This window comes from Oncorhynchus masou, chromosome 6 (assembly GCF_036934945.1).
Source record: "Oncorhynchus masou masou isolate Uvic2021 chromosome 6, UVic_Omas_1.1, whole genome shotgun sequence".
NCBI classification, from domain to species: Eukaryota; Metazoa; Chordata; class Actinopteri; order Salmoniformes; family Salmonidae; genus Oncorhynchus; species Oncorhynchus masou.
In genome coordinates, this window is record NC_088217.1 from 67,214,064 (window position 1) to 67,229,525 (window position 15,462).

At 41.9% G+C, this 15,462-nt stretch overlaps 1 protein-coding gene across 2 annotated transcripts in view; it reads left to right on the forward strand.

Annotated features, from left to right (window-relative positions):
• Nucleotides 1-2,436: 2,436 nt before the first annotated feature.
• LOC135542475 (transmembrane protein 163a) overlaps nucleotides 2,437-15,462 on the forward strand; it is a 44,886-nt gene continuing 31,860 nt past the window's right edge. The window contains exons 1-2 of one of the 2 annotated variants that reach the window (XM_064969433.1): nucleotides 2,437-2,974; nucleotides 4,274-4,393. In XM_064969433.1, coding sequence (XP_064825505.1) covers nucleotides 2,791-2,974; nucleotides 4,274-4,393 — 304 coding nt within the window. In that variant the 5' untranslated portion in view covers nucleotides 2,437-2,790. The remainder of the gene's footprint in view (nucleotides 2,975-4,273; nucleotides 4,394-15,462) is intronic. The other variant, XM_064969435.1, reaches the window with a different exon arrangement.

A 15,462-nucleotide genomic window follows, 5' to 3' on the forward strand; every position in this document is an offset into this window, starting at 1 on the left:
GAACCCATGGATACCGCAACACATGATACGTATTACACATGATACTGTATGTATGTCTCACAAATGGAATATCGATTCAATACAACCTTATTTACAGCTTTAATCGTCATATGTGTGCACTGCTTTGCCTATTCATGTTCACTTTCTCTTTAATAAATAAATAAGTCATTCATTTATAAAGATATAACTTGTAATTTCATTGTGAGCCGTTATTCCCCAATTTCAGCGTAAATCTAATGTCAGTAATTTGATTTTGTGTGCGTTTCTTTCGATTCGACTGTAAGCCAACATGACTTGTGACAACCAGTTGTGAATATTTTGTTAATTGTGGACAAACCTGCGAAAGAGAGACGAACTACAGACAAGTTATAACAGTTATTCCTTCTGTTCCTAGACACTGACAATACATATACCCACATATAGTAAAAACCTTTCAGTATAGAACACTGTGTGCTATGAACATGATCACAACATCAATTTGCTTTGAAAAAAACAATGTTCAATAAGGACGCTTTTACACTTCCTGGGGTGAGACAGCATATCCACAGAGCAAGGGGAATGATGATGCAGGGTCATAGGTCGTGTTGTGTCGCTTCAATGCTATCGGGCCTGCTTGAACACTAGAGGGTATTTTCTTTTCTCTCAGTTATATTGTCTACGGTATGTTTATAATCGTAGCAAAAGTGAAAGATTAGGGCAATATATGGAAAATAATACAGTACAAATGAAAGCACTTTATTTCTCCCCAAAGAATTCACCTTGTGCTGTAATAGTTGCAATATTCCACATAGGGGCAGGCTGTACCTTACAGTAAGTAACCTTTCCGTCTGCATGGTCTGTGCCACTGACTTACGGTGCATTCGGGGAGGTTTTCAGGCCCCTTGGCTTTTTCCACATTTTGTTACGTTACAGCCTTATTCTAAAATGGATCAAATCAAGTAAATTCCTCATCAATACCACATAATGACAAAGCAAAAACAGTTGTTGTTTTTTTAATTTTGCACATTTATTACAAATAAAAAACAGAAATACCTTATTTACATAAGTATTCAGACCTTTTGCTATGAAACTTGAAATTGAGCTCAGATGCATCCTGTTTCCATGTATCATCCTTGAGATGTTTCTACAAATTGATTGGAGTCCATCTGTGGTCCACCTGCTTGGCCTGAATGCCAAGCGTCACGTCTGGAGGAAACCTGGCACCATCCCTACGGTGAAGCATGGTGTTGGCAGCATCCTATTGTGGGGATGTTTTTCAGCAGCAGGGACTGGGAACCTGGTCAAGATCGAGGGAAAGATGAACAAAGCAAAGTACAGAGAGATCCTTGATGAAAACCTACTCCAGAGCACTCAAGACCTCAGTCTCGGGTGAAGGTTCACCTTCCAACAGGATAACGACCCTAAGCACACAGTCAAGACAACACAGGAGTGGCTTTGGGACAAGTCTCTGAATGTCCTTGAGTGGCCCAGCCAGATCCTGGACTTAAACCGGATCAAACATCTCTGGAGAGACCTGAAAATAGCTGTGCAGTGATGCTCCCCATCCAACCTAACAGAGCTTGAGAGGATCTGCAGAGAAGAATGGGAGAAACTCCCCAAATACAGGTGTGCCAAACTCGAGGCTGTAATCGCTGCCTAAGTTTACTCAACAAAGTACTGAGTAAAGGGTCTGAATACTTATGTAAATGTGATATTTCAGTTTATACTTTATTGTTATGGGGTATTGTGTGTAGATTGATGAGGCGGGGAAAAAAACAATTGAATCAATTTTAGAATAAGGCTGTAATGTTACAAAATGCAGAAAAAGTGAAGGGGTCTGAATACTTTCCGAATGCACTGTATATAGGTCAGCAATCAAAGAGAGTCAAGCGTGCAGTTTTTAGTCTTGATCTTTGAGCAAAACGACATAACATTCCAGCATTCAAGCCATAGCGTTACAGTCTATTATAGTGGGAAAAGTAGATAGCTAGATATAGGCCAATAGTTTAAGGACAGTGGTCTGAGCTATTCTATGGGCTACTTCATCCATTGCCACTTTAGTGCACTATTATTGAATGGCATTCCTCTTGTCACTTGGAATGTGAAAAATCACTTTACAAATAGGATATTTATGTTAGCAAGAAGCTGTTTACCTGAGAGTGATTTACAGTCCAATGCCCCACACTGTCCAGGCATAATAATATACATACTATGTTTGTCTACATTAGTTCATGTGCAGGAACACTCCATAGACTGATGTAGGCCACTAAATCAATATTTAGAAATATAAAAATATGTTTGTCCATGGCATTGATAAAATAGTTACAAGCCACAAAGCACATATATTTCTCATTGAATGTGTTTGTTTTCCTTTAATATTCTTCTGAGACTATTTGGAATCGCCTACTGTGCGCCAGTAAAATTCGATGCTGTCTCGAGAATCACCTGGGACAGATGTTGTTCATTACGCGCGTTGGACTCGAACCGGGAACTGTTGTAGCGTGGCAAACATGTCTTCAGTCTACAGTGTTCACTGATAAGCAGACTTGACATGGACATGGGTACGGATTCCACACAACCCAGAGGCCTCGTTAAATAAACTAGATTCGTAATTAGAGTCCTCTTGCTGCTGTCTTCGCACTCGACTTCGAATTCATGACTGGCATGGGGGCACGGTATTGATGCGCTCGATATTGCGCTCAGATCTACAGAAGCCCACTCCGCCGGCCACAACTCAACGCTTGAGGACGGAACTTCGCGCGTTGGTGTGAGACTTTTGGAGTTGCCTAATTGGAACCGCAATTTAGAGCAATGACGGACTCTACAGCCTCAGACCCGGTGAGCACCATCCCGGATCCAACTATTGTTGATCCGTCGACTGTGAACGGCCAGTTCGACCCGACAGATCAACAGCCACCCAAAAGAGCAAATCAGGGGGAACCTAAATTCAAGATGGACCAGGAGATGAAGATTAGCGATAGTGTGGAGGGGCAAGGTAGGCCGATAACTATGAGAAATCAAACAAACATAGAATACGCCTGCTATTTAAAGGTAGACGAGGCTACTTTAGCCTAGAGTGCGTCTGAATTGTGACATATGTGCGCCTTCATTGGATAATATCGCCATATTATGAATCATTTTCAGGGAAGTTTTTTTAAATAAATGCTTTGTGCACTAGAAATTATTGCAGTCCACTAACACAATATAATAGTCTGTCGATAGTACAAAGTAAGCCAACATTCTATGTACGTTTCGTATTTTTTCTTTTAGCAGAAATATCTCAACAAACTAAACTGTCAGTTACTCTGAACGTTACTCTGAACGCTTATGGGCTACTCCCAGCACGTTTCCAGAATTTTGATTATACGTTATAAGTAGTCTCTTTAAGCAGACTAGAGACCTGGAATATTTATGGTTTAGACTTCACTTGGAGGGGGTATAGTAAGGCAGCCATAACATATTTGTTAAGTTTTACACTGACAGACAAACCGCTTGATAATATCAGGGCACTATCTCCATCACCGATCCTACACATCGAAGGAATACATCTCTGAGATAATTGTATCAATGACCATTATAGTATAACCTACATGCTGGTACTCTGTTCAGCCGACTCTAAAATAAAAAGAATGTCCACGCCCTCTAGCTCTTATATGCAACTCACCATATTCAAAACACATTTTAGAGGACTATGTGTGTATTTATTATGCTGATTCTGTTGCAAAATGTTTAGTCTGTTTCAAAACATTTCGCAACAGAAACCTTTTACTCCAAACTGAAAAAGTTTTGTAACGAAAAAGAGGGTTTCTATTGGACAAATTTAGGTAGGTCCCTCCCCGTTTATGCCGTCTTTTTCTGTTTGCTTCCAATTGGTTCTTAAACTGTAAAATGGTTTCTTGTTGCAAGATGTAGTGAATACATCCCAGGCTCTTGAGGTTGCAGTCGGTAGGACTCAGCTCTTGACCAACTTGATTTCATGTCTAGAAGATTCAATTTCTTAATGGCTCACAGTGCCTCATCATTATCACTATTGTGAGACAGTAGTTTACTGTGTAACCCTACACTATTATCACACCTGTGCCAGTCCTCACACCTCTGGGTTTTCAGTAGTCTACAATACAAGGATCCTTCAAATGTGTGTATTGCTTCATTTTTCTTTGTTACAGAAACCAGGAAGCTTCATAGCATGTAGATAATCTTAAATCTATTGTAGGCAATGGACAAACAATTATGATGTGATTGATAAAAGCATCAAGAATCTCACCCTTACTTAATACCGGGTTGCTTTTGACAGGCTTACTGGAGAGCAGCATGAGGCTGAAGCCCCACGAAGCTCAAAGCTACCGCAAGAAAGCATTGTGGGTCTCCTGGGTTTCCATCTTTGTGACGCTGATCCTGGCAGTAGCAGCTTTCAGTGAGTATACATTTCTTCGTTCTCTTGTTCTCTCTGAGGGATGAGGGAATATACCTGGTCCCAGATCTGTTTCTGCTGCCTTGCCAACTCTGGTGAGTTGATAAGACAGCACAAACAGATCTGTGACCAGGCTTTGAGGCAATGTCTTCCTGGTGGTGATTTCTTAAATGCGACAGTTTCCAATAGACTGATGAACTTGTCAATTTTGCAAATCTTTTTTTGCAAATCTTATGACTATAGATAGCACGCCACATGGGTGCATCTACTCTAACACATAACATACAGTACACATTCCATACTGCACATGTTTACTAAACATACACATGGCCAAAAGTATGTGGGCACCCCATCAAATTAGTGTATTTGACTATTTCAGCCACACTAGTTGCTGACAGGTGTATAAAATCGAGCACACAGCCATTAAATCTCCATAGACAAACATTGGCAGTAGAATGGGGCTTATGAAGAGCTCAGTGACTTTCAACATGACACCGTCATAGGATGCCACCTTTCCAACAAGTCAGTTGGTCAAATTTGTGCCCTGTTAGATCTGCCCCGGTCAACTGTAAGTGCTGTTATTGTGAAGTGGAAGTCTGGTTCATCCTTTGGAGCAATTTCCAAACGCCTGAATGTACCACGTTCATTTGTACAAACAAAAGTACGCAAGTATAAACACCATTGACCCACGTAGCCCACGCTCAGGAAGGAGATACGTTCTGTCTCCTAGAGCTGAACGTACTTGGTCCGAAAAGTGCTAATCAATCCCAGAACAACAGCAAGGAACCTTGTGAAGATGCTGGATTAAACAGGTACAAAAATATTTATATCCACAGTAAAACAAGTCCTATATCAACATAACCTGAAAGGCCGCTCAGCAAGGAAGAAGCTGCTGCTCCAAAACTGCTATAAAAAAGCAAGACTATGGTTTGCAACTGCACATTGGGACAAAGATCGTAGTTTTTGGAGAAATATCCTCTGGTCTGATGAAACAAAAATATAACTGTTTGGCCATAATGACCATCGTTATGTTTGGAGGAAAAAGGGGGAGGCTCGCAAGCCGAAGAATACCATCCCAACCGTGAAGCACGGGGTAGTAGCATCATGTTGTAGGGGTGCTTTTCTGCAGGAGGGACTGGTGCACTTCACAAAAAAGATGGCATCATGAGGTGGAAATTATGCGGATATATTGAAGCAACATCTCAAGACATCAGTCAGGAAGTTAAAGCTTGGTCGCAAATGGTTCTTCCAAATAGACAATGACCCCAAGCATACTTCCAAAGTTGTGGCAAAAAGGCTTAAGGACAACAAAGTCAAGGTATTGGAGTGGCCATCACGAAGCCCTGACCTCAATCCTATAGACATTTGTGGGCAGAACTGAAAAAGCGTGTGCGAGTAAGGAGGCCTACAGACCTGACTTAGTTACATCAGCTCTGTCAGGAGGAATGGACCAGAATTCACCCAACGTATTGTGGGAAGCTTGAGGAAGGCTACCTGAAATGTTTGACCCAAGTTAAACAATTTAAAGGAAAAACTACCAAATACTATTTGAGTGTATGCAAACTTCTGACCCACTGGGAATGTAATGAAATGAATAAAAGCTGAAATAAATCATTCTCTCTACTATTATTCTGACATTTCATATTCTTAAAATAAAGTGGTGATCCTAACTGACCTAAAACAGGGAATTTTTAGTAGGATTAAATTGTGAAAAACTGAGTTTAAATGTAGTTGGCTAAGGTGTATGTAAACCTCCGACTTCAACTGCACATCATCTGTGAGGTGGACATATTGACAATAAAGCAAACAAACAAAGCATGTTGGAATAGTTATTGAAAAGCTCAGATTTCTCTGTATTGTATTAGATTACAGTAACTTCTATAGCTCTCACAAGCTCGTTTTTTGTGTGATATAGTTCCACAAGACTTCTTCAGGATGGGACCCATGTGGATAAGATGACTTATGTTGTGCTTTTGGGGTTGCAGGGTGGAATCAGTATGGAATTAGATTTCATTTCGGCCAGTGTATGAACCTCAACCCCTCAACCCCTTATAAGTCTGTCAAGTTTTTTTTTGTCATTTGCACTTTTTTTGGGGTCGACGATCCGCCATGGCTGATTTTAGAGTCATGCTATATTGTCACCCTAGGTTTTAGTTGCAGTTGGATTTCCCAGATGCAGTAGGTACTAGGTTCACTGTAGGTGTCCAGGTTTACCGCATAAGGTTGGTGACATGATTTTACCTTATTCCATGTCTTTAAATTATTTTGTCTTTTAATTTGTGATATATTCAACTAATACAAATGGCTTCAGTGATACGTGAAAACGCAGCAGTGAATAGTGAATAGTCAACAGTGAAAAATGAATACAAAACACTAACTTTCTATTGGCCAAGCGGCTCTATTCATCTCTGTATGAGTAAAGTGAGGATTCAGCAGCCGAGAAGAAGTTGCTGCTTTTCTGCTGACTGGAAACAGATCTGGGAACAGATCAAAGTGGAGCCATATTCAGCAGCAATATTCAGGGGAGTTTCAAACTCAAGGTTGCAAGGGCCATGTCCCAAATGCCCCCTCTTCCCTATATAGTGCACTACTTTTGACCAGGGCCCATATATGGCTCTGGTCAAAGATAGTGTACTATATGGGGAAGATGGAATAAGGTGCCATTCAGGACACAGATAAGGTTTGATACTTAGCCAAAGCTGTGAAGAATATAAATAGTGAAGACTGAAGCCTTGATCAAAGGATGTGTGCCTGTCTTGCCTAGAGCTATACTTCTACAGCTAACAGTACATTATAATACTGACATATTTGTGCCAAGCAGAAAGTCAAGTCCCATTTTTATTCTTTGGAATGGCTCGTCCGGGTATCAAACCTCCAACCTTCCAATCTCAGGTGGATCATCTAACCACAAGTCCACTGATTTGGAGAAAGATACAGCCATTGTAAAAAGTGATCTGCTTGCACACTGATATCTCATTACCCTGAAATCAACCTGCCCCTCGAGAGAAACAGAGAGGGCAACAAGCCCGTGTTCAATCACCTCCTCCATGCAGTGCGAGTGTGGAATGAGAAATAGGAATTCAATTTATTATAGTTCTACAAGCTCTTGGTTTAGCCACAGTGGTATGGGATTATGGGGACACACAATTGTTGTTATAGTATTAGATTAATCTGGTCTGTAATTGTGTTTTCCACGGCAGAGTTTCCTGTTTCTAAATGAGCAGCACATTTCCTGTTCTGATGAGGGCAGCAGTCCTTCCTCCTTTTTCTCTGCCAGTGTGTGTGTGGTGGAAGTTACTTTACTTTTAACACCACTCTCATTCCCTTGCTCGCTCTCTCTTTCTCTCTCTCTCTCTGTCTCTCGGCAGGTTAAAAAAAATCCTCTCTCTCTCTCTCTCTCTCTGTCTGACTCTCTCTCTCTCTCTCTCTCTCTGTCTCCCTGTCTCTCTCTTTCTTTCTCTCTCTCTCTCTGACTCTCTCTCTCTCTCTCTCTGTCTCTCGGCAGGTTAAAAAACCATCTCTCACTCTTTCTCTCTCTCACTCCCTGCTTAATAAACAATGTTTATTAGTACATGATGTTCAGTTCATAGCATGAACCAAGAACCTGCAATAAATGACTTCAATACATTTAGGGGCTTTACAATCCAGCATTGTAAATATACTGTACATAGGTTGAATCCCAAATGGTACCCTATACCTTTGACCAGAGCCCATATACAGAACAGGGTGACATTTGGGATGCAAACATACAGTATTTGTCAAACGTTTGGATACACCTACTCATTCAAGGGTTGTCACGCGGGACAGGGTGTGTGAGGTAAGAATCAGGTGCAGAGAGTTTCAAAGGGTAAAGTGCACTTTAATATGGCACCAAAATACAATGCCCAAAACACAGGGCGCGAGAAATACTGACCAACCCAAAACATAGGGTACATGGTTCGGAGCACGAACACACCCAACGACAACAACACGTAACACAAAAACAATCCCGCACAAAACAAGGGCGGGTTTACTAGCCTTAAATAAGGAAGCACATCAGGAAAACACATTTAGACACAGGTGCAACTAATAAGACAAAACAAAGAGAAAAAGGGATCGGTGGCGACTAGTTGGGCAGTGACGACGACCGCCGAGCACTGCCCGAACAGGCAGGGGAGCCAAATTCGGCGGAAGTCGTGACAAGGGTTTTCATTATTTTTACTATTTTCTATATTGTAGAATAGTAGTGAAGACCCCAAAACTATGAATTAACACATGTGGAATCATGTATTAACCAAAAAAGTGTTAAACAAATCAAAATATATTTTAATATTTGAGATTCTTCAAAGGAGCCACCCTTTGCCTTGATGACAGCTTTGCACATTCTTGGCATTCTCTCCAAACTTTTGACTGGTACTGTACATTAACCACATATACACACCCCTTCACAGTTTTGAATTCAATGAAAGCAAATATTGATTGACTATATTGCGTTATCGCACCAGTGGTGTAGGTTAAGCAATTAAAGTTTTTTGACATCGAGACTAAATGGGATTAAATGGCTCTGCTACACTTTATGGAATGTTCTGTGTAATCCAAAACACAGACATTTTGGTGTGTACCGTATCATCTTCTTCAGTGTGTTCAGTGGGGCAAAAAAGTATTTAGTCAGCCACCAATTGTGCAAGTTTTCCCACTTAAGATGAGAGAGGCATGCAATTTTCATCATAGGTACACTTCAACTATGACAGACAAAATGAGATCCAGAAAATCACATTGTAGGATTTATGGTGGGAAATAGGTATTTGGTCAATAACAAAAGTTTATTCCAATACTTTGTTATATACCCTTTGTTGGCAATGACAGAGGTCAAACGTTTTCTGTAAGTCTTCACAAGATTTTCACACACTGTTGCTGGTATTTTGGCCCATTCCTCCATGCAGATCTCCTCTAGAGCAGTGATGTGTTGGGGCTGTTGCTGGGCAACATAGACTTTCAACTCCCCCCAAAGATTTTCTATGGGGTTGAGATCTGGAGACTGGCTAGGTCACTCCAGGACCTTGAAATGCTTCTTACGAAGCCACTCCTTCGTTGCCCGGGCAAAGACCCAGCCACGTTTCATCTTCAATGCCCTTGCTGATGGAAGGAAATTTTCACTCAATCTCACGATACATGGCCCCATTCATTCTTTCCTTTACACGGATCAGTCGTTCTGGTCCCTTTGCAGAAAAACAGCCCCAAAGCATGATGTTTCCACCCCCATACTTCACAGTAGGTATGGTGTTCTTTGGATGCAACTCAGCATTCTTTGTCCTCCAAACACGACAAGTTGAGTTTTTACCAAAAAGTTATATTTTGGTTTCATCTGACCATATGACATTCTCCCAATCTTCTTCTGGATCATCCAAATGCTCTCTAGCAAACTTCAGATGGGCCTGGACATGTACTGGCTTAAACAGGGGGACACATCTGGCACTGCAGGATTTGAGTCCCTGGTGGTGTAGTGTGTTACTGATGGTAGGCTTTGTTACTTTGGTCCCAGCTCTCTGCAGGTCATTCACTAGGTCCCCTCGTGTGGTTCTGGGATTTTTGTTCACCGTTCTTGTGATCATTTTGACCCCACGGGGTGAGATCTTGCGTGGAGCCCCAGATCGAGGGAGATTATCAGTGGTCTTGTATGTCTTCCATTTCCTAATAATTGCTCCCACAGTTGATTTCTTCAAACCAAGCTGCTTACCTATTGCAGATTCAGTCTTCCCAGCCTGGTGCAGGTCTACAATTTTGTTTCTGGTGTCCTTTGACAGCTCTTTGGTCTTGGCCATAGTGGAGTTTGGTGTGTGACTGTTTGAGGTTGTGGACAGGTGTCTTTTTATACTGATAACAAGTTCAAACAGGTGTCATTAATGCAAGTAATGAGTGGAGGACAGAGGAGCCTCTTAAAGAAGAAGTTACAGGTCTGTGAGAGCCAGAAATCTTGCTTGTTTGTAGGTGACCAAATACTTATTTTCCACCATAATTTGCAAATAAATTCATAAAAAAATCCTACAATGTGATTTTCTGGATTTTTTTCTAATTTTGTCTGTCATAGTTGAAGTGTACCTATGATGAAATTTACAGGCCTCATCTTTTTAAGTGGGAGAACTTGCACAATTGGTGGCTGACTAAATACTTTTTTGCTCCACTGTATGTTCTGCGCAAGAAAAGTGACTGATTGGCTATTACGGGTATCTGGGACCTGGGGTCTTTCTCTATATGGTAGATGTCTACCAGAATGATGGCTACTGGGGTATGCAAACAGGAAAACATTAGCGTTAGGGAAACTGTTGCAGCCAGCTCTGGTTTTGGTGCGAAATCTCAGTGATGCGTGTAGTTGCACAAGTACATTTGACTTGGGTCATATAGATTCCTTGCTGCCCAGATCAATAGGCGTGTGCATGTGTGCTTTTGTTGTACAAGGTGATCAACGTGGGAAGCATAGCTAGCTTACTTGTGTGTGTTATTTAATTGTCCCCTGCTTGCTGAGTCTTTATGTGATTTCAAAGATACTCGACCACAATTAAATCACACCACGGAAATTGCGTTTTCTAAGCTGTTTGTCATCTCTGACAGGTTTTTAGGGGAAAAGGGAAGGGAGGAAGACGTGCACATGTGAAAACATGCACCAGCCTGGCTGTGATGTAGGAACTAGGGACAAAAATGTCCCAGATACTTCACATCTTCCTCAGGATACAATTAACAAGCACTCAGTGGCAGGTTGTCGGCTCTTAAATGGCATATTCATTCGCATCCATTTGAGGCCAGTCGATGTATGGAGGCCTCTCTCTCTCTCTCGCTCTCTCTCGCTCCCTCTCTAATGTGTGTGTGTCAACTCTGACTGATGACTGTTGTTGACAAGGTTGATGTCTCCACTCCTGTTCCAGGTGAATCTGCTGTTTCTCTCTTCCTTCCTGCCTCCTCATTCTTTGGATGTCATGGCATAATCAGGTTCTACAGTTGCCATGTTTGTGTGTGTCCACTTTTTGAAAATGTGCTTGTTGGATTTCACTAAATAATAACTTTCGAATTTCAATAGCTTTTCCTTGGTTTGCTTCACAAATACCTTTTTTCCCCCTTTGACTGCTTTTTTGGGTGACCTGAATGTCAATTTCACAACACACTCGACATCACATTACCCAACACAGGGCTTAGTGAAATACCACATGTCACCATGATGTCTGTTCGCTGTATTTTGAGTGGGAGTGCCCTACCGGTCTAGGTGGTGGCTGAGCGATGGATGCCAGGGCACACAGCCCCGAGGCAGACCCTGAGTACAGATCACATCGCTCTGTGCACCCTGGAGAGAGACAGAGAAAGCCACACACAGAGATATGCACAGACGCACGCACATGCAGTTATGCATGCATGCACGCACACCCACACCCACAGAGACAACCACGCACACAATTAAGATGCAATTGAGATGCTACATAAGAACTTCAAGGCCACATGCACGGAGAAAAACAAACCAAAAAGGAACAATCTAAACGAGAGAGGGAGAGATGCAACACATATTCATGCATTCAGAACTGTGCGTCTCTATAAGCTGGAGCGCAAACCCCCAAAGAGTCTGCAGTCTAAAAATAAGAGCCGTGGGGGGAGGAGGGGGAGGGGGAGGGGGAGGAGGAGGGGGGGGGGGGAGAGGAGAGAGAGAGAGAGGTGTTCTCCCTTCTCTGTTCTCACATGAACAGCAGGAGCAGGCAGAGGGAGGAAGGGATGAAAGGAGATTGGGAGGGAGGCTCAGAGTAGCGGGTGTGGGGGCATGGAGTTGACTGAGTGATGATTGGAGTGCAAGATGGGTTGAGTTTTTACTTTTGGGAGGTGGAGGTTGTGTGGTTCATTGTGCTTTGTGTCAAATGACATAAAACGCAGTATATTCTCATACCTGGGCAGGTTGTTGGAGGTGGTATGCAGGTGGTATGCAGACACTCCAGATTTGAAGCAAGGCTTTGAAAACATTGTTTTACACATCTCTGTGTAGGCTAGGTAAGGGCCTGTGGAATGTCTGCGCTTGTCCCAGTTATCTCTATGCACAGCACGCACACACGCAAAAACACACGCACTCATTATTAAACCACGTATAATGTGCTGTATTTCTGTAAATCACAATACAATTTCACATAGTTCACCAGCGCAGTTTTAGAATCATGCTGACCAAGCAAGCATTAAACCACACCAGTAAACAAATATACAAATAAAATTGTAATATTATAGTACACTATGGAATATTACGGGGAAAACAGATCTGCGGTTATATTACCTCTGATAGTAAAGAGTGTAGTAAACTGCATTTCAACTGATTAACCTGCTCTCAATTGCTCCACCACTGATAGAGATGCAGCTGGCACACTGACACTGCTGTACATAGGTTAAGCTTAATGCTATTGGGGTAAACGCAATGGTATTGGCCCCAACACAGTGGCGTGTATTCATTGATGGCAAGCGAAGCCAGGCTTCCCTCCAAAATGTATCAATAAAAAAACAAAAACTAAACATAAATAATTAATATTCTGTCTCTGTTTTTCATAAATTTCCTTAAATTGAGAGGCTGAATGTATCTCACCGGAGAAAGCATCCAAGCGAGCAAAACAGCGCCCCTCTGTCTCTCTAATGTGTAGGCCATCTATCTGATGCTGTCTGGTCCAAACGAGTGTGACATTGTTGCCGCCCGTAGCATTGAATGCAAGGAAAGCCAGCCACCATTTGGCCTCCCTTGATCATTTTTTTCAATAAAATCATTGCCAGTCAGCGTTGAGCTAAAGTGAGTGAGCTTAACTGTGAATGTCCTCCTGGCGCAAACAAAAAATACGTGTCAAGGGAAGCCAGTTTGGATTTGGCTTCACACCAATCACATCAAAATAAAACCAAACTTCATTGACAGAAACAAATTGAATTGTTGCATCTTATTGTGTTGTTCTCCGGTGGCTAGCTAGCCAGCGAGCTAAAATTGTCCCTTTCCTAAATTAGCCATGGATGGAGATTGGGATTTGGACTTGTGGGTTACTTAATTCTCCATACTGGACAATGATTATAATGATGATTCTGATCCAACCATTAATTCATACATTGTGCCCCTGGCCTGAGAGGATGGAAGTTCAATCTGTAGCTAAATGTAGTAGGCTAATGTTAACTAGCTGGCTCATCGTTGCCCATGAAAGGAAAACTAAAAGTGAGTAGCATTTCGGCAACATGAAAAAGAGGAGGATGGCACATTGTTTTTTCTCTACAAGTAGGGTGAGTCAACATGTTTATTCTACTTACACACACACACACACACACACACAGTACCATGGACAGCCACATCATAGTTAGCTTACTTTGATTGGACAAATTATTTTGGTACCTTTTAATTGTCACCGTATTAGACTAAGCATAGGTTATTTAAGGATGTTGATGTTGAAATGCTGCTGGAATAGTGGAGGCAGCCACTGTTTTCTTAGCGACTTGCGGCAACTCTCCGTGGTCTAAATCAATAGTTGTTTAGTAGTCTGAAAATTCAGGAAACATTAACTTGATTGACCATGCTGTAGGATATGAAACTGTTTGTTACATGCAATATGCTTTGTGGACAGATGTTGCTCTCTGGTTTTGTGATGAAACCAAGTTGTGGTTGAATTTATTCTGCCAGTCTGTTTTCTTATTGTCTCTGCCTTAGGCCTACAGTATATATCACAGTGGCAAGGCATATGAACTAACAGGTTATAGAGCAAACAAGGCATTGATCAAAACACACAGGTTGTAATATTGCTTTCTTCATGCTTGGCTTCCCCAGTGATTTGACCCACGCACTGCTACTGCAACAACAGTCTGTCTGGGTAGCTTCTCTGTTCAGCATATCTTCTGACACTGTCCACTGTCCCATATAGGATCTTTGAACATCAAAGGTTCCTTTCCATACCTAGGCAGAGCTGTTTTTAAAACTCTCTCCACTCCGGACATATTTCCTGTGTCTGTGAGGTGGCGTTCTCTTGGACATTTTATTATTTGACATAATAAACCCATGTCACATGGGTATATCATAACACTTGCATATCATATTTTTGTCAGATCTGTGATCCCGAACCCAAGAATATGCTACAAAGGATTTGATCATTGTAATTGTCAGTGTCAGTGCAGACAGAGGATCTGACTGAGAGAATTGACACAGAAACGAAGTCATCTGGAGTGGCTGTGAGGAACCAATGACATCTGTCATCTATGTTGTGGAAAGGGACTGACTTAGGTCTCCCGAGAGACAGAGAGAGTGACATCTCCCATCTGCCCTGCTGTCTCTGTCACTCTGGGTGAACAGAGTAGATAGAGGCAGAGAGAGATTGAGGAAGAGAGTCAGACAGAGAGAGATTAGTGTTGATGTCACAAGATGTGTGCAATAGCTTGGAAAGTAAAGAAATGTGATATTATAAGGCTGTTTGTTTCCAACAATAGGACTGTTTTCCTCAATAATGAATGAATGAATTAATGTAACCTTTATTTAACCAGGTAAACTAGTTGAGAACAAGTTCTAATTTACAAGTGCGACCTGGCCAAGATAAAGCAAAGCAGTTCGACACATACAACAACACAGAGTTACACACGGAATAAACAAACACAGTAAATAGCAATAAATAGGCCATGGTGGCCAAGTAATTACAATATAGCAATTAAACACTGGAATGATAGATGTGCAGAAGATGAATGTGCAGTAGAGATACTGGGGTGCAAAGAAGCAAGATAAATAAATAAATAAATACAGAATGGGGATGAGGTAGTTGGATGGGTTATTTACAGATGGGCTATGTATAGGTGATGAGGGAGATATGAGAACAAGATTAGGGAGATATGAGTCTCCAGCTTCAGTGATTTTTGCAGTTCATTCCAGTCATTGGCAGCAGAGAACTGGAAGGTAAGACGGCCAAAGGAAGAATTGGCTTTGGGGAAGACCAGTGAGATATACCTGCTGGAGCGCGTGCTATGGGTGGGTGCTGCTATGGTGAACAGCGAGCTGAGATAAGGCGGGGCTTTACCTAGCAGTGGGTTTGGGTTTAACTGCCAGTGGGTTTGGCGTGAAATGGAGTGCT